Below are 19650 nucleotides of genomic sequence, written 5' to 3' on the forward strand. Positions count from 1 at the left end.
GACATGTCCTGATGTTAACGGAAATGAAAGAACCTGATAATTCACCTGCAAAGAAGCCGTGAGAGACATATTATCGTGTGTTCTTTTAATTACCTGAACATGCTGGCACATACATGCACATCTAGTAATCAGTTACTCTTTATATCTTTGTCGACTGAAAAATGGATCGAAATCTTCAAAATTTTGCTATTAGATGGTATGTACGAGTAATTGTTTTAATAGGTTGTACCGTAATAACACCCAAATACTTCATGGCAACACAATGAAATATACATGTTCCTCAAATCCAAATATCGTCTGCTTGAATGACGAGGTGTTCAGCGAGACCCTAGTAATATTATATCGATATCGCCCAGTAAAAGAAAAAGACTGGATTTAACGTTTTAAGGCATTTAAATAAAATATGTCTTCGAACAATTATCAGGGGTTTTTTAAATCAAGAATAATTTGCTATTAATATTTAATTACTAAAAATAACAAACATTAACAGCACCGACATTATATAAAAATGAAACATCAATTCATTTACTTAAATGATTAAAAAATACAAACAAAACTTGTCACGTATGAATTTCAGAACTTCTCAAATGATGAATATATCATTTCTCAAGTTATTTGGCTGCCTAGATAAAAAATTTGAAATAGCCAACAATTTGCAATATATATGTAATTTCAAATTCAACATCTGTTCTTGGTAAGTAACAGTTTGGTTAATGTTTAATTAGATTCTATTGTGTATTTTTGAAGTTAAATAGTTTACAATATAGTTATATGCAGTTTGGATATTGAAGGACCTCAATGATCTACATGTCAGCTCATAACTTTACGTGGATTCTTATTGTTCCTTTCCATGACGTTTACATGAAGAAGAATTCATTATATTATGTCTTTCTTCAAATAAATGGACCGTTTTGCTATTGATTTTTTTAAATGACAGCAAATAATAAAATCTTGAACAGAACAAACACAAACTGCATTTTAATGGCATTGAATTCCGTTTCCTCTAATTGTAAATGGTTGTAAAATGTCCGATAAGATATTGATATTAAATGTCAATGCTCAGCTCTTTCAGTGGAATGGAAATGCAAACATAAAAAAATCAAATTTGTATAATGTTGTTAATCTGCTGTAAGCGGACATTAAAATGTTGTTTTCCTTGTTATTCCAATGTTATACTTGGATTAACAGTTTGTTACAAATATTTCTTTTAAATTAAGACATACCCGGTGTTAGGTTTTCCGATAAAACCACATTTACATATGTACTATGAAATGATTCCTTACTTAAACTTGGTATTTAAACACATCGAATAATTCGTTTATAACCAAAGAACAATCGTGTGTCCTCCATGCTTTTGAGAAAGTTAACGTTCCGCATGCAAACCAAAAGTTATAAATTATTTAGAGATATGGCATTCTACCTTACATTCAACTTGAAAATGACAGAAACAATTATAATTTGGGGGGAAATCAACTTTTGAAAATAAAAAGCTATTCATAAAAACAAAATACAAAACACCAAAATAAAAAAATCCCAAAACCCTGTTATTCGATTTCGTGACCATTGGTAAAGTTGACAGAAGCTAATGACTTTCTCTACATAAAGAGACGACTTAAACTTTCGATACGACAGATTCACAGTCAGTTAAAGTAGCCATTTTGTGACTTGCAATTGCTGTCAAAAAGGTAATGATCACGGGGTGTCGAGGACCCTTAATTACAATTAGCCTTTTGCCATCCTATTGCTGTGCAGTTTTGTATAAGGTGAAACCTATTCTGGTGTAACATCCTTCAATTGTATTAAATGCCGACTCAACTTATTCTCTTTTAAGGACGATATCTTATCATGCAATTGAATGTTTTCATTTTAAATGAAAAAAAAACCCCATCAATTTCATCTTACAACATTTATCCAAATCATCGTTGCAAAATAGAAATACACTTGAAAAGGTGTCACAAATTACTTTTTTTATTGCCGGATTGTAAAACAAATACATATCGATTGTTCTTACAAGCGTTTTCCCATTGTGACCTTTACCGTTGGACAAGTTTCGTTAATTGGTCACATTAAGCTGAAAACAGCATGAAGTTTTGACGCCAAATGTTTGTCTCTGGTGCCCGATGATGCATCTGAAATGAAAAGCAATTGAGGTAATGCGTTAGCGTTGACAAATTTGGAACATGCTGCGACGTCACATCACTTTGCCTCTGTATCTCCTGCATCAAACCATCGCTGTCCTTTAAATGGCAGTCTGCAAAGCCTCCATCAAACAGCGATGAAACACACGCAAAAAGTGGAAGTCTTTTGGGTTTATGTTCTTGACAGAACTCGTTAATTTTCAGATGCATCAATTGCTCCCAGTGGGGCTATTTCATATATTTGCTTAAAGGGGGACACTTCCTTCGACTGCTATCAACGGTACTATTGTTGAATAACGAAGTGCAGTTCTCAGTAGTCCCTTCCTGGTGAGACCGGAGGAAACTATAGTCTTTTTTGCTGTTTGTCTGTTATTACTCATTATGTCCCAACTTCGTTTTCGAGACTTATGTCATTATCGTTTGGATTTTTTTTAAAAAACAATTTGTTAAATCTAATCAACAGATGACAAAGAAATTAATATTTAATCCACGTTTTTTTCTGAACGGGATCGTACTTTTAAAAAATTTTTACCAAATGTTTCCGAAGCACATTAAACGGAACCTTATACAATTTGGGGTGCCGATAAGAAACATGTATTGCTTATGCAATAATTTCAGATTTGTTTATCATCAGTTTTATTAAATGATGAGCAGATGATGAGAGGATAATTCATGTTTCTAATAAATTTAAACAAAAAACATAACTTACTATTGCGTGATTTCCAATGTCCTTTTTTCGTAGGACAATATCACATTCCACTGAGAAAATTCCGTAAAAGGGAATGTTTTCTTGGAGGTTTGTATTGAGTTCGGTTTATTTAGTTTGTTATGAGGTAAACAATAACATATTTACTTTCAAAAAAATAATATATGAATACTCCGAATTGTTGGTAAAGTAATAAAAACTAAATGATATTCTACTACAGTTATTGCCGAGATCAAAGAGATGCCGCGGACATTATTCTCCTATATACCACGAACGTCATCAGTAAATTATCAGATCAGAAATACCTATTTGTCTCGCACTGATCATGAAAATACAACTTCAAACCGTAGAAAGTTTTAAAACTATGTCAATTTCACGTTTTAGTTCCAGTCAAAACGATGTGTATTGCCTCGAATGTTTATTTTTAAGAGATCAATGCAGCTGTTCCTAGGACCTCCCTAGCACATTTTCACTGCGTGTTTTTACATAAAATATATAACATGTAATAGTAATAATCGTATTAAATTGCCCTTAAAATATTAGGAATATGATTCAAAGATATTTTATGAATAAGTGAAGAGTATTAAAAATCCAAAGAAAAATTCGGTCGTCTGCAAGTGATTCCTTTAATCGATATACATGTAAACATTACTAACAAAACCGTTGGGGTTTCACGGAACAGCTGTCAAAAAGACCTAGATCATCTCTCTATAGGAGAAACGATCTGTAGAAATACTGGGCTGTTAGTAGAATAGAAATAAAGTTCTTGTTATCGTGAATGTTGCAGGATAACCTCCTCAGTCTCGAACTGTTGTTTGAAATATAAAAGCCTCGGCGTAACAAAAACTCGTACTTTATTTCTTAAATACACAATACCATTAAAATAAGTCGTTAATTGTAATATCATATTTTCCAGTTGAAAAAATTAATAGGAAAGCCTCTCAACATATGTTGTTATCGTCTTCAATAATTTTATGTAAAATACTGGTAGCAACATATATTAATTTTTTAAATGTTCCACAAAGCATTCCGGGCTTTTCCCCCGTTACACACGGAATGATGTGATGTCATCAGCAGTCATATATTAAAAGAAAATCAAGGTGACATTGTTCACTGAAAAAAGCCCGTCTTCTAGAATCTTTGAAACAGTCGTTTTTAACCAGTTCCTGTGTAATTTGCAATATTACACAATCACAATTTGTTTTTAAAAAATCGGAAGCAAAACAACAATACTATTCCTGTAGGAAATATTGCCATGCATGGTAATTTCTGGATTTTTTAGAGTTCGTGACTTTCTTAATTCCCATTGGGTTGTTGATTTGTCTGCAATATAACCAAATCTTTTCTCTCTTCGTGGGTTTACCGGTATTCAAGAGAGAATGCAAAATGAATAGTATACATACACTGTGTAAAATATGTCCTTTCCACAATAAACATATGCATTTGTACCGTATTTCTATATTTAAGTAACTTTCAAATTGACATTCAGAGCTGTACTATAAGTTCAAAAAACAAGAGTGAAAAATTGTAATTAATCAGAGTAAATCTTTAGGAGAATCCATTACATTGACTTGGAACAAACAACAATGTCCAGAAAGTTAAAAAATATTTTCTTTAAATTCACAACAGTCACTTTATAATTAAACTTAGATTTAATACATCGCTACATATTTGATATTCATTTTTTTTTCATAGATAAAATTTTTAAAAAACCCAAAAAACTAGCTAATGGATGCCATTGTTCATACAACATCCTTATTTTGCAAAACACGTTTTTTTTCAGTCTTTGTTAATTGTGAAAAATAAGTTAGCCTTTATTTTAGACTTTATTTATGATAGCCTTTATTTATTTTTTATCATAAAAATATATTTGTTTTTTAGCCATTGACGTCATTCACCAACAGCTTTTTGTGACAATTCACTGTCGGATCTACTGTGTACTTTTATCAAGAGCATTACCCTATGGCTAACGGGCAAAATCTGCGAAACAGAGGAAGACAATTTTAGAATTGTTCTTAACGACCATTAATTGTATGAAATTATAAATTATTAAGATTTTATCATCGATTGTAATTGGGCATTTTGCGGTCGTTGTTATGATAAAATTAACAGCCTGTTCTGACTTTATATTTCTGGGTTCTTTATCAAAGACACAACAATCCACTTAGCTCAAACGCAGTTTTTCCGCATATTGATATCATTGAACAAATGTTTAACTAGCTCTTGTGCTATTTTCTTTTCCACTGAGTGTGGAATTAATGCGGATATTACATAACCTCTTCTGCAAGATTTAAGGATCTTGTTTTATATACTTAAGTCTCAATGTATCCGTTTGGTTTTTTCCAGTAAGCAATAATCGATACATCATATGATCTAGAGTTATTCTGGTCATTTCCCTGCCTGTACTGTTGAAATGACCCCTTTGTTACAACTCGCTTCTCTAACTATGTTGTAAACCCCACTGTTTCTAAAGCAACACAATGCATTTTGTTTGATTCGTTGATTCGTATTCTCCATAATTTTGAGTTTCGAATGACAAAATCTCAAATCCATATTACCCGCACACAAATTGCTGTCTTTAATCTATTGATATCAAGAAAATAATATATTTCTATCGAATGCATGATTAATGGGAAACAGGGATTTCTTTTTTATTTGTAGACGATTTCATATCAGCCTGTTATAAGATTCTTTCTAAAGGTAATGAGATTAATTTTCGTCCCCGCGTGACTCCATGGAAACGAACGAGGTTGTCAGCATAGCCAGTACAATGGCGTTGTTTGGTTGGCGTGTGCGTTTTTGTTTGATGACAAATGATCGACTTTTTATCTACAAATGATTTATTACAGTTTTTAAGAGTGTGCACTAATAATTGGTTTCTCTCCTTACATATTTTTTGTGATTTACTGCAGACTAACGTTATAACAACTATAAAGAGTAAATCTGTCTCTATCTCTCAAAATATGTCTTGTTGCTTGAATAATGACCATATGGAAAATGCTTCATTTAACAATCTTATAATTGAATGACAAACAGGTGCAAAATCCTCAAGTGCATGGTTAAACAAGATTTGTGCTGTGACTTGGGAATTAATATAAACTTCATTTTCAATTTCCATCAATTTAAATGTTTGATTCTATTGAAAACATAATAATTATTATCATAGGCTCACCATGTAAATGCACAGATTGTGTAAACATCTTAAATCCAGTTTAACTTTTAGGATTCCAAAGTTTTTTGGGTTTTTTTTTTCTCTCTAAATAATTATAAAAATGCCCTGAATCATTTGATGGAGCTCTTATAGTTGGTACTTCTTTTTTTCTTTTCAGACAGCAACTTTGTCCTTGGGAACGCGTTATCTAACAGTTTTCCTATCGTCTATTGCTCTGATGGATTCTGCGAGCTTACCGGACACTCCCGGGCCCACGTCATGGGTAAAAGTTGTGCCTGCAAGTTCCTGTACGGAGAGAACACCGAAAATGAAGGCAAAGCCAAAATCGAGGAAGCATTGGAACAAAAGGAAGAGATAAAGACAGAAATCCTGCTCTACAGAAAAGATGGTAGTTATGACGTCACGATACGGTGACATCGTTATATTTCTAGTTTCTTAGATCACTATTTCAATTGAAGTTTCTTTTCAATGTATAATGCAATATAGATGGTTCAATAATCCAGAATTTTTTTTTGTAAAGTCCACAAAATAAATTTGTTTGTAAACTTATTAGTTCTGACATACACTACGAAAATGTGCCCGCTCTCGTAATGGAAATCATTGTGCTTACAATACAGTTTGGTTAGGCATGGAACAGAGTACGTAAGTTTTTTATTGACTATGTTGACGTTTTGGATAAAATTGATAAGTATATAAGAATATAATTATATAATGGAAGTTCCAGGCATTGCCAAAATAGGCCGGAACAAATACATATGATATAAAAATTATTTTTGGATAAAGAAAACTTTCGTTAAAAGCTACTATAAGTTGGTCTAATAGTTTTACTATTTAATTGTAATAAACGAGTTTGATTGAGATGACAACAGTTGCTAAGTCAGTAAAGAATGCAAAGCCTCATCATTCCCATCAGACTAATCTACTACTGAGAGGATTTGTTGGTTTGAAAAGGCCAATGAACGGCATAAATGTGAACTTAATGACAAAAGCGTATTACAGCTCGAAAACAATAGGTTGTATGCCATCTTAATTTTTTTTACCTATAATATTATGGCAATCTTCCAGGTTTTAATAAAATGTATTCTACTAGTATTCTTCTCCTACGATAAATAATATTTTTACTACTTAATCTTAGAAAGTTTTAGGGGGAAATGGCCAATTTCTAAAAAATAATGACAAAATTTATCCGATGCTAGACTTCTACTTTTCCCCCAGTTCATACCAGACACAAGTAAGAAAGCCGTAGAGGAATTTTGAGCAAATATTATTGGGCAAACTAGAAATGCAGTTGATTAGTTTCGTGAAATCTAACATAAAAATGTTTCAAAAAAAGTTCACAAGTAATTGACACCTTAATTGAAGATATATTTGGCAATTAACTTATATTTACTGAAGAAAAAATCCAAATATTTTAGCTTGAAAACTTTAGCATTTTTATACAGAGCTCTTCATATCAAGGAGGTAAATATAGCCTACAAATAAGCACGACATTCCAGCCCTTCTGGTAAAAGATGTTCAGATGATTCAAGACGTTGACATCAAAACAAAACGTTTCCATCAGACATCCTTCATTTCTGTGATTCCTTTTGCTTTACTGCCTTTAATTCTCTGAACTTAGAGTGAACTTTGCCTAAGGATCAATAATCTTATTTTCTTCCAGAATAATTGTCATTAAGGTCCTATTCTTGGTAATCTGAATTAACATCTGATAGATAACGTTAAATGATTCAAAAGAAAATGAAACGACAGCAGCATTTGCAAGCCACTTGATTTCAAAACAACATATAAGATTTAATAAATTAATATTATTAACGACAGCATTTGCAAGCCATCCCCTCTCTCTCTCTCTCTCTCTCTCTCTCTCTCTCTCTCTCTCTCTCTCTCTCTCTCTCTCTATATATATATATATTTTATACACAATGAGTTAGATAAAAAACAATCAAAGGTTGAAAATTCAATCTTTTAGACCAACGAGATTTCCCATAAAACACAAAACAATTATATTTACTATGATATCAATGCCACCGCAACAATTCATTTTGTAATGAGATTTATTGTAAAACTTGTTTTTCATTGTTTTCATTGTTTTCATCCCTTTCCAAAGAAATATTACAAAGGAAATTCAATTTCTTATATGTTCAACATAAACACTGGATAAAAGACGCATGCATTTAGCCAAAACATGGTATGAGGACTGCTCTTATACAGTGCAGGAACTAGCAAACCATATTCATCAAAATCGTCATATATTTTTTTTTTCAAATCACAAAATACAACATTTTTATGAACACTTTACTATCAAGCAAAAAAATAGATTTCAAAACAAGTTCTAATGAATATGAAGTTTTTGTTTTCAAATCTTTAAAATTATAGAACACAAAGTCCTTTAGTTGCCAGCACTATGTATTTTACCAGGTGACTATCGATAGGATGATAGTTGCCGTTACAAGGAAGTAAAATAATATTTTAACAATTTAAACATATTGTGGTTTTGCTTGTTATGAAGGAAAAATCAATGTACATTTGCAAGAAACGAAATGCTTTTATTAAACTCAAGTAGAAATATAATTAAATATTCATTGAGATTCTAGATAGTGAGGCTATCGTGGTAAACTTCAATAGGGTATACCCTTTTATACAAAAAATTGACTTCCTAGAGGTAACCAAAAAAAAAATCAAGGTTATCAATTTGAGCAACGTTTTCTTTGTTCCATGATGGGAATGACTGTAATTTAATCATTAAATTAGATATCCATTCTTGCGCAACTTTTAGGTTGAAATACAGAGTTATGCATATAGAGCAATTCTTTTCATTGGCTCTATATTACTAATAAACAATTCATAAATCGCGACAATGCCATTTCCCCATGAGCATAGCTCGTACAGAATAACTGGGACAACTTTTAACATTGGGATTCGTTAGAATTCTAAAAGAATTTTAGTTTAAATGGACGCATCTAATTGTTTATGCGCTTGGCAATATGGAATATACCGCTCTAAACCGTCGCATATTGATTAAAAGCAAATTAGGAAAAGTGTTTGTATGAAATTTAATTCATGACAATTCACAAGAGACATTTTTGTTGATAAATATTTTATTTGACTCGCAATTTTTAGCAGTTCATGAACCCATTCGAATTAGCTTGTCTGCCAATACGTTTGTTTTCACCTGCAAATTTTTCTTGCCTTTTCAGGTAATTCCTTTACGTGCCTTTTGGATATTGTTCCAATTAAAAACGAAAAAAGCCAGGTAGTTTTGTTCTTAGTTTCGCACAAAGACGTCACACATGGAGATGGGACCAAAGAAAACAGTGATTCCGGAACGGACGGTATTACTTCTTTTCTTTTTTAAATTACGTATACTGTCTCGGAACAGATTCTTTTCAAACTTTTATTATTTTTTTTAGAAATTGTATTGTTTTGTATATTTTACAATAGGAAATGCACTGAAGTAGTTTTCCATTTCATTATTAGTTAATATGTATTCTACCTTTGTAAATGTACAAAAAGTATAGGAGTAGCTTTTTATTTACTTTTTGAATTATATTTTTTTAGTTTTTTTTTTATATTTTGTTATACCAGTTTGACACAAACGCTCGCAAATATGAAGGTTATCAATATAACTTCAACCAAAAAAACTTGAAAAAAAATACTTGGTTTACTTATTTATAACATTTTATATTCAATAACAACGTCAAAGTTTACTATATAGTATTTGACCGATATCAAGTTTTTATCTGTCAGATTAAACCTTTTAGCTTTGTTAAATATAATTATTTCTATGGTCTTTCCTTCTTTATTTTTTTTTAACGATCAACGTTTGTTTTGTTTTTGTTTTTTGTTTTCTTTTTTCTTTTTTAACATAAAAAGAATGTATTGACAGCATTTAGAATTTATTTGAACTAGGTGTATTGTGACACAAATCAAACGGAACAAGATAAAGTAACATGTGAACAAAACGAAACACAATTCAGGCATTTCAATCAAAAGTTCTTAATTGGAATCATTATATGTTCTTAATATAACTGTCTAAAATTTACAACAGTAAAATACTATGCATTATTTTTTAAGATTATGTCGAAATTAACCATCTTTGCAAAAGGGTCCGATTATTGGGGACTTTTTTTCTGAGACGGAGATTGGTTACTTATGATGGTTAACTAAAGGAAATAGATATAAGAGTGATTCCATTTGGTGACCAACATGTTTCTTTCTAGAGCCCCTCTTAAGCTGTAAGCGTTCCCCCGTTATGGCAGGCTTGGCCGGAACAATTCAAACAGCCTTGATGTTTAGCGGTAGTAAGTGAGCTGCGACAAAGTGTTGTCCTGCGCTGCTTAAAAAAAACAAAAAGAAAAAAAACGAACAACCGTCGTGTGGTCGTCTGACCGATCAGAACATTGCTCTGTGTTGACACCAAAACACCCTGGATGCATAAAAGAAACAAATGTGGCTTCATTAAACATTGAAAACACCAGATTATTTTTTCTATAATTCACAGTATAAAAGATGAACTCGAGGTTTCAACTTTTACTAGATTAAGACTGAGAGTCATTTCCTTCCACAGAAGGTGATTCTGTTTTAATTGCATCCGGTGTTTTCCCGCCGTCTTCATCAGAGTCGGTGTTCCGATTGATTTTGGGCTTTACTTGTTGGTGTTGTACGCGTGATAGGAAATCGCTGGTGTATTTCTTTGGCTTCTCTATCGATACTGTTATAATTCATTTTGCCTGAGCTTTCTCTGCCCGCTCTCTCTATATTTTTTAAAGTCAACTATTTGATCTGATATTGCCTTACAACTACAAGCTTTTGCATATCGTCAAATTATGATACTTTTTACATTTCAACGCGAATGAATACCTTGATTTGGTATTTTGTATTGTGTTTTGCTAATTTATTTACCCTTCCATATCTATACGTGCATGTAAATATGTTTTGGTGTCTCTTTTAAAAACGGTCAATGTATTTTAATTTAATTTTGATTTGATAAAGGAAAATAATGTTTGTCGTTCTTGATTATGCATAATTTTTCTTAAAAATATATGCATGTATATTAACTATCAAGTATTTTCATTCAATTTCAATTTTTAAAAAATGCGTATCAGTTAATCAATAAATTTTTAAATAAAAATAAGTTGCTTCTGCTGGTTCAATACTTTGTATTCTATATTGAACTACATTCAAGAAAAACTTAAATTACAAGGACACTCATGTTTGAAAAAAGAAAAATCACTAAATATGTCAATACATAGACTTGTATTTTTTTTTTAAAGATGACCTTGACGAAAATTCCAAGAACCTGGCACGGACAAAATGTCGACCAGGAGTAGAACTTCCTACTAACTGTAACTACCAGCGACGCAGAAGCCGGGCAGTTTTGTACCACCTCTCTGGCCAGTTCGACAAGCACAATAGGGCAAAGAGCAAACTACAACAGTTAAACAAGGTACATTGTACACGTCAGACCCCAAATAGGAAAGGGCGTTATCTTTTTCTAAAGGTTCAACTGAACGTGCCGTGTTTCAAATTCAGGTCTTACAATGCATATTATGATGAGATTAAGGTTCTTGAAATGTTGTTTTGATTTTATATTTTTTTTCATCTCCAGCTGACAGGATCCATATCCGGTAAAATGCCTGAATATAAAGTACAGGAAGTAAAGAAGTCAAAATATGTCATAGCGCATTATGGGATATTCAAGATTGGCTGGGATTGGCTAATTCTTCTCTGTACTTTCTACACTGCCATAATGGTTCCCTACAACGCTGCCTTCACAGATATGGAGAGTGATAACAGCAAAAGTTCTCTGTATTCCGATATTGTTGTCGAAATAATGTTTATTATAGGTAGGTTCAACTTGAGTCAATTTTCCCTGAAGTCTCTCTTTATATATTTGGTAAGGTATTATAGAATGTGTATCATAAAGTAAGCCTAATCCTTTTATGCGACATACCTCGTTAATTGCTTTATGGTGAGGCCATGAAAAATGATGAGCTTAAGGAGACTTGATTGTCAACAATTAACTATCAGATGTACCTAACATTGTAAGATATGGTTTGTTTAGCTATAAGATATTATTTAGTAAAAAAAAAAAACCCTTAAAGGTTTCCTTTTCAATTTGGGTATTTTATTGTATCTTAAATTGTCAATGAGCTCTTCTTGCAGAAGAGATCAATACAGTCTAAAAATGGTCACAACCATCGAACTCTCATAAAACCACATTCAATATTCAATATACCAATTTGAAACTATGCAATCAATAAATTATTGTGTCATTTGATAGGATTTTGAAAAGTAATACTTCATTCCATTGTAAGAAATGTCTTAATGCTTTTTCATTCGACGAACGTACTAAAACACATTCAAAAGATTCAATGTCATAGCAGACGTTTTGCGTACTGGGCAATTTGAGGTGTATTTTTTAATATTAAAATGACCCCCGCGCGCTAACATCCGTGACAACAATATATATATTAATAAAAACTTGTTTATTAATCAGAAGTTCAGTTTCAGTTTCATATTTATTTACATACATATGTTGTGACTCCTTTAGAAAAACAATAAATCACAAATGAGTTGTCAAGTATGATGTTTTGAATGATCGAGTCATTTTTTAGAAAAATATATTAGCTATTTTTTTTCCATAACACTAAGTTATACATGTATGAATTATATTTTTAAGATCTCAATTTGAAAAACTATTTCTATATCTTTATTTCAGATATTGCTTTAAACTTCCGTACGTCTTTCATTGATAAAAGTGGTCACGTGGTATACGATGGACGACTTATTGTCAAGCATTATGTCAAGGGCTGGTTCCTTCTGGATCTTCTGGCCGCCATTCCATTTGATTTAATGTTTTTATTTAATAGATTTTCCAAGCTAAATACGGTGAGTTCACTTTATGCAAACAAATATTAAAAGATTTTATGAGAACACAAAAAATAGAATAAAAACACATGCTAAAAAAACCGAATATTGTCATCTTTTGAAGGAAAAACGTTCAGATACACGTATGTGTTAAAAAACACAGATGGTATATGCCTTTTAAAAATAAAATTTTATTCATTTTCTTTTTAGGATGTTTTACGACATTTGCTCACGTTAAAACTAACGCGCCTTCTGCGTTTGGCACGCCTCCTCCAGAAGATTGACAGATACTCACAGTACAGTGGAATGGTCTTAGCTCTGTTTATGTCGATGTTTGCGTTACTTGCTCATTGGCTGGCATGTGCATGGTACTTCATTGGTGAAACAGAACTGCAGAAAAATGGAAATTGGACTGTCGGTAAAAATGAAAATTAATTATTAAATCCTCGAAATTTAATATTCTTTTAGAGCCGTTCCTCTGATATATTTTTATTTTTGGAATTAAAAAATCGTGATTATAAGTGATGATTTTTTTTTTCAAATAAGAGGTCGGAAGCACTCATTAATTATGTAGCAAGGTATTTGGATGAATGTAATTTTCGTGCATGAAAAACGTGGTTTATTCTCATTGGTTATTTTATTTGACATAGGACCATCAGGGACATTGAGTAATTATAAAATATATATACTTTAAAAGAAAAGAGATTTATTATTCGTGACTATATAGTAAAATTCATAATATGTCTCCATGAAATATTGACAACAAAAACTTCTCTTCGATTTTATCATTTTTATATCCCAAAGATGTAATATACCTCTTTAACATTTTATGTCGTTCAGGTTATAATACATCTTTACACGCCAAATAAAGCAGATTCACAGAGGCTGGTAAAAGGCAACTGTGATGTAATACCCCTAATAGTTAACATACCATTTTTTTTTAAATGATGTTCCTTCTTAAAACCAGATAATATCTTAAAGATGTTCATTTATCTCTATTCTGTAAGTTAGTAAGAAGCAAATATAAAAATATCTATCCATAAGTCTGACGTTTCTTTATCATAGGCTGGCTGTATGAGCTCGGAGAAAGAATTGAACAACCCGTGAGCATATCCAATCCGCCGGATACCTTCACGGCGTACGTCACGGCTTTGTATTTTACATGTAGCAGCTTAACCAGTGTTGGCTTCGGCAATGTGTCGGCCAACACGAACCCTGAGAAAATATTCTCTGTGTGTGCGATGCTTATTGGTGGTAAGTTTCGGGTGACTTTTTCTATGAAATATAAATCAACTTTAAACACCTTTCCTTTTTTCTTTGACGTATAAACCTCCTCATGGGGGAGAATATATCTTAAGCACGTTTCGATAAGCATAAGCATAAGTATTTCTCAGAATCATGATAAAAAAAAAGGAATAGGGTAGACATACATGTATCAATTGATAAATTAAAAGATCATAGTAGATTATTTTTCAATCTTTCTAGTCTGTTGTGCAGTTGTGCATTTAGTCTTCCATTCTTTTGTGCAGTTGTGCATTATAGTCTTTTTTATTTTAAATTTAACAAGTTCCACAAATATAAATTGTCCATAAAATATGATGGCCTTATTCAATTTCAATGCACTCCCGTGCCATTTAACAGCTATGATGCATGCCGTGGTCTTCGGTAACGTCACGGCCATTATACAGCGAATGTACGCCCGGCGTGCTAACTACCACTCCAAGAACAAGGACCTGAAGGACTTCTTCAGGATACACCATGTTCCTAAACCACTCAAGCAGAAGATGCAGGAGTACCACCAGACCATGTGGTCCATGAATAACGGGATCGATACACTGGATGTAAGGCAGCAATCGTAATGCTCATTTCATTAATAAACTTGATTCCATTCGGATTAAAGATCATATCTCTCTCTCTCTCTCTCTCTCTCTCTCTCTCTCTCTCTCTCTCTCTCTCTCTCTCTCTCTTAAACAGAGGAAGGTCCAGTTTTAATTTTAAAAAACTGCTGTTTTGTAAATGTTTGCAAAAGATTCTCAAGAATATGGATTAAAAAATCTAAAACTGACCAATTTAGATTGATATTTCCATCTTAAATACAAATCCAGGTTTTGCAAGAACGCTACAGACAACGCAAAATATTCCAGGAAGTACTTTTCCTGTGTCAGCAAATTATAATTGCTTTTTGAATTTCACATTAAATTTACTGACATTTTATGTCATTTCGTTTTTAGATTTTAAAAGATTTTCCCGAGGAAATGCGAGGGGAAATTGGCCTTCATTTGCATAAAGATATCCTCACTTTACCAATATTTGAGAATGCAACGCAAGGTTGTCTCAAATCCATTTCTCTTCACACAAAAAGGGCTTTCTCAGCGCCCGGGGAATTTCTGGCACACAAAGGCGACGCCATTAACTACGTCTATCTTCTGTGTGCTGGGTCCATGGAGGTCCTTAAACAAGACATGGTTGTTGCCATATTAGGTCGGTATCTAAAAGAGATTTATCTCGTTTCTTATCAGTAAAGTGTGAAATATTCTTGTGATTTTTAAATCTTTAATTCCATTTACATACCTTTTGCGCAAGCAGTTAATTCAATTTTCAAAGATAACGGTTTTCAGTTGCTGTTTTAATGTATTTCCCAAGACTTTCGTGAATAATCGTTATTTATTTACCAGACATTAACCCATGCACTTGCGTATTAAGGAAGATAAATGTGTATATACTAATATAATTATACTTCAAGTTGTATATATTTTAGAAAAAGAGGAATATTGGGTTTGGGAGATATAAAAGTATAAATGCTATTAAATAATCAATTAAAAACTACCCCCAACAATATAAGACTTACATGTATTAGTAAAAGTTAAGTCAACATAATTGCCTGTCTTAAAGAAAAAGAATACTGTAAACGTATTATATTTGACGTGTACGATATTAGGCCCAAATTAGTGTTAGTTAGGGGATTTGAATTAGCGTATTCCTGAATGTGACTATTCTTGTACATATTTGCATAGCATTAGCGAAGTACTTGAATTTGCGGAAGCTGCATTCCGCCAAATGCGCGAAACAGAATACACAGCCAAATGTTACGTTTACAATTTGATACAAAGTAAAAAAGAACCGCAAGGGTCTAGTTTCGTAAGTGGGGTTAGGGATTAGTCCTGTCAACAAAGCACCTTTGGATCAGCTCACCAACGCCATTTAAGATTAGAGAGATTGGAGTTGAAATTATTTTAATTTAAGTGAGGAAATTTTAAGGAGTTACTTCGCTGATAATTTGTAATTAAATGTCAACATGAATAGAAAATAGTAAACCTTCTGATTTTAAATCTTTATTGAAATGCAGGGTCTAAGATATATAAAATAAAAGATATCTTTGCTGATTCACTGGTTGTTCAGTCAATGACTCAATAAGTATGAATTTCACGTTTTAGTAAAAGAAAGAATTAAAAAATATAAGTACAAATTTCTTTAGGCATTAGACATTTATTTACAGGCAAAGGTGATCTATTTGGTACCGATATAAACTTTGAGGACCCGGTCGGGATATCCAGCTGTGACGTCAGATCTCTGACGTATTGTGACCTACAAGCCATCAATATGAAAGGTTTGACGGACGTGCTGGCTCTCTACCCGGACTTTGCAGAGCAATTTCAGAACGATATACGCCATGATCTGACGTACAATCTGAAAGAGGGGTTCGAGGAAAGCGAGGTACGGGTTCAATATTATAACCTTCCGAGAAAATTCGGGTTGACATATCCAAAATTTCTCCGTAGAGCTTGAGTTACAGCTAGAAAGCCACGTGCATGTGTTTTTAGATGCTTTAGATGCTACCATATATTGCATTTTTATAATTCACAATGTTTAATTGAAATCTGCCAACAGACTGATACTGAGTACAAAGGAATTGGGAGAGATACCAAACTGCCATCTATATCCGAGGACGAGGAAGAAACAGACAGTGACACTGTTTTCACCAGTAAAATCACAAAGAACAACAATACCTACAGCGTTGTTAAAACAATACACAGCAGTGAAAACGAATCGGCGACGCCATTGCTGTGTACTGAGAGAACGGAAGTTCCCAAAGTCCCGAATGGAGAAGTGCATCATCCAAGGTAGACGTAATAAATAAATTAAAGTTTGAAATACACTTTCAAGAAAAGACATTTTATGGGGTGCAACACTGTTGTTGCATTATTATTTTTTTTTTTTTGAGAAACTAAACGATGAAACCGATTTTAAAATCTTAATTTGTAATGAACAAAATAAACGGTATAGTTGTCTACTTATTTGTCGTGTTATGATTTTTCTATATATTTAAAAAAAACATTACATCGAAATGAAACAAGGTTTTTTTTTTACATATTAGAGAGGTGGTCAGTCCTCCTACCAAAAGAAATGTCACAGCTTCCCGCCGAATTTTGAACAGAGCAGCAAACAGGAGACGCCATCGGAATACCAATAGTAATTATGAATGTGTATTAGTTGTTGTTGTTTTTTATTTATTTTATCACTTATTTTGTATCATTTTAAAGAGACATGGTCACGATTTTGGTCAAATTCTATTTTAATGTTTTTATTATTTACAATGCTTTGAAAATGTATTTCTAATGATCAAATAAAATTTGAGAGTCATTTGTAGAGTTATAATTAAGATACAGAGCTCACAATTCTTTGTTATGTAAACAAGGCTCGTGCCCTGTTTTTTGTTTAAATAGGTTAAATATAACAGTAAAAAAATCTTGTTCCAGCTTGTTTGTCTATCTTTTTATTTATTTTAAGCATAGATAAACAGTTTCTAACGTTTAACACATTTGTTTTAGGTTTGAAACTGAAATTTTTACTTCAACGTTCAAAATGTAAACAAACGCTTTGTTTACATAGCGAAGAATTTCAAGCTCTGTAGTTTGCTTATAATTCAACCAATGACACTCAAATTTCGGTTGCCTATTAAAAATGCCTTTTTGAAGTATTGTAAATATTAAAATCGGAAAAATAATTTCTGACCAAAATCGTTACCATGCCCCTTTAAAATCGGAATTTGGGAATCATGTTTTGACAGTACATATTATCAGTCTAAGGAAGATTATGTTTTATTTTGGATTTTTTTTCTATGATGGAGGTCTCAAAAGAAGTTTGGTTCTTTTAATAAATTCCATTAAAGTCCAATGTTGCTATGGAAATCACATTCATTTTACCAATGCAATTTTTCATTAAAGCATCAGAGCAGCTGCATGGAATGGAGAGTTTATCGAACTCTATTCAGAACCTTCACACCGAGATGGAGGGGACCAAAACAAACATCTGTCTTATCGAACAGAACATGAATCGAATATCTCACGAGGTCTCCCACATCGACACCAGTCTGAAAACCGTCATACGGTTATTGTCCAACAGTTGTACGTCGGAGTCATCATATGTTCCTGATACACCTCTTTCGCCGATGGGCAGGCCGCATTTTTCCATTAGCTCTCATAATAGTGATGATGTTCAAATATCTGATATAGACGTAACCGCCAGTAAATTGGAAGTCCCTAGTATCTTGCACACCAAGTTCAACGCACAAAATAGACTTGGAAATCGTAGATATATTCCAGCTCACGATTTAGGGGGGAGTCATCCAGCAATGGAGTCGATTGGAGCTCCTCTGTGTGAAAGACGGAACAAGTATTCTTGTGAAAGTGTTCTAAACGTACCAAATTCTCAATCTACGAACAAAAGGAGTGTTCTTGGGAAAAGCTCCAAGGTGTACCGAAGGGCCGCTTCGGAACCAAGAACGTTTAACAATTTGAGTGATGCTCAACGACAGATTTTGATTAAGGATGCTTCAGTGGAGGATGTGTCTCGGCGCCATAATGCTTACAAGTCGTGCTACTCCAGCCAAAGACCCAAATCCAGCTGTCTACTAGAGACAAATAACCTTTGAACCCACAGCGCCATCTTTGCTGCTGTTTTGTTACGATGTTTTATATCATAATTGTTACTTGTTATTTTTTTCAACTCAATGAAGTATTGGTTTTATGGCTCTACGTGTATAAGACGCTTCTGAGTACGAACTTTTATCCCTCAAACCGTACATATATACTTAAAAAATTGAGAAAAACAGAGAAAATTAAAGATCACTTAACTTACAGTATTTGTCAATTAAAATTTTAATTCTTCACTATTTGACCAAGAATATTCTTTATCCCGGCAAACTTTTTTCAATCTTTTCATGATTTAACTTTTTAAGAAGTTGAAATTGTTAAAATACAATAACTATATTTTAATGCAGTTTGCTTTGAAAACTCGCGTCGTATGTTTGTAATTGTCCTTTTATAAATATTTTTTGTATAAGAAGTTATACTCTGCAGAGCTGTTTTTACATGCATACGAATAATTGTTGTTATATATGTTGACACACCATTTTTGAAAGAAAATACTTTTAAAAAGATTTTTTTCTGGCTTGTATTCTTTAATAAAGAGTATTGCTAGGTGTTTTTGAGTTCGTAGAATTTGTTTATACATTCTAATAGACTATTAACTGACTTACTTTAATAGGCATAAGCTGTAGACATAGCTGATGTACATAATACATGAATTGGAAAACTAACAATGCATGTAACACAGTCAATAAGCATGCTTCCTTGGTATCTTTCCGGTTTTCTGTACACTTAATGTTAGATTATTTTAGATGAAGAATGGAAGATTATTTTACTTAGAATTAATTGTTAAATGATTTTGCAAAGTAGGAAAATACAAGCAAACAAAATAATACCCGA

The 19650-nt window shown here is 32.6% G+C and overlaps 1 protein-coding gene across 2 annotated transcripts in view; it reads left to right on the forward strand.

Moving 5' to 3' along the window:
* LOC128155136 (potassium voltage-gated channel subfamily H member 8-like) overlaps positions 1–19366 on the forward strand; it is a 40963-nt gene extending 21597 nt beyond the window's left edge. Inside the window, exons 3-16 of one of the 2 annotated variants that reach the window (XM_052816703.1) lie at positions 6174–6404; positions 9211–9345; positions 10234–10314; positions 11287–11459; positions 11622–11859; positions 12735–12904; positions 13094–13301; positions 13949–14137; positions 14525–14724; positions 15115–15364; positions 16380–16597; positions 16772–17004; positions 17259–17353; positions 18109–19366. In XM_052816703.1, coding sequence (XP_052672663.1) covers positions 6174–6404; positions 9211–9345; positions 10234–10314; positions 11287–11459; positions 11622–11859; positions 12735–12904; positions 13094–13301; positions 13949–14137; positions 14525–14724; positions 15115–15364; positions 16380–16597; positions 16772–17004; positions 17259–17353; positions 18109–18815 — 3128 coding nt within the window. In that variant the 3' untranslated portion in view covers positions 18816–19366. The remainder of the gene's footprint in view (positions 1–6173; positions 6405–9210; positions 9346–10233; positions 10315–11286; positions 11460–11621; positions 11860–12734; positions 12905–13093; positions 13302–13948; positions 14138–14524; positions 14725–15114; positions 15365–16379; positions 16598–16771; positions 17005–17258; positions 17354–18108) is intronic. The other variant, XM_052816704.1, reaches the window with a different exon arrangement.
* Positions 19367–19650: the final 284 nt, after the last annotated feature.

Source organism: Crassostrea angulata, chromosome 7, assembly GCF_025612915.1.
Source record: "Crassostrea angulata isolate pt1a10 chromosome 7, ASM2561291v2, whole genome shotgun sequence".
Taxonomy (NCBI): Eukaryota; Metazoa; Mollusca; class Bivalvia; order Ostreida; family Ostreidae; genus Magallana; species Magallana angulata.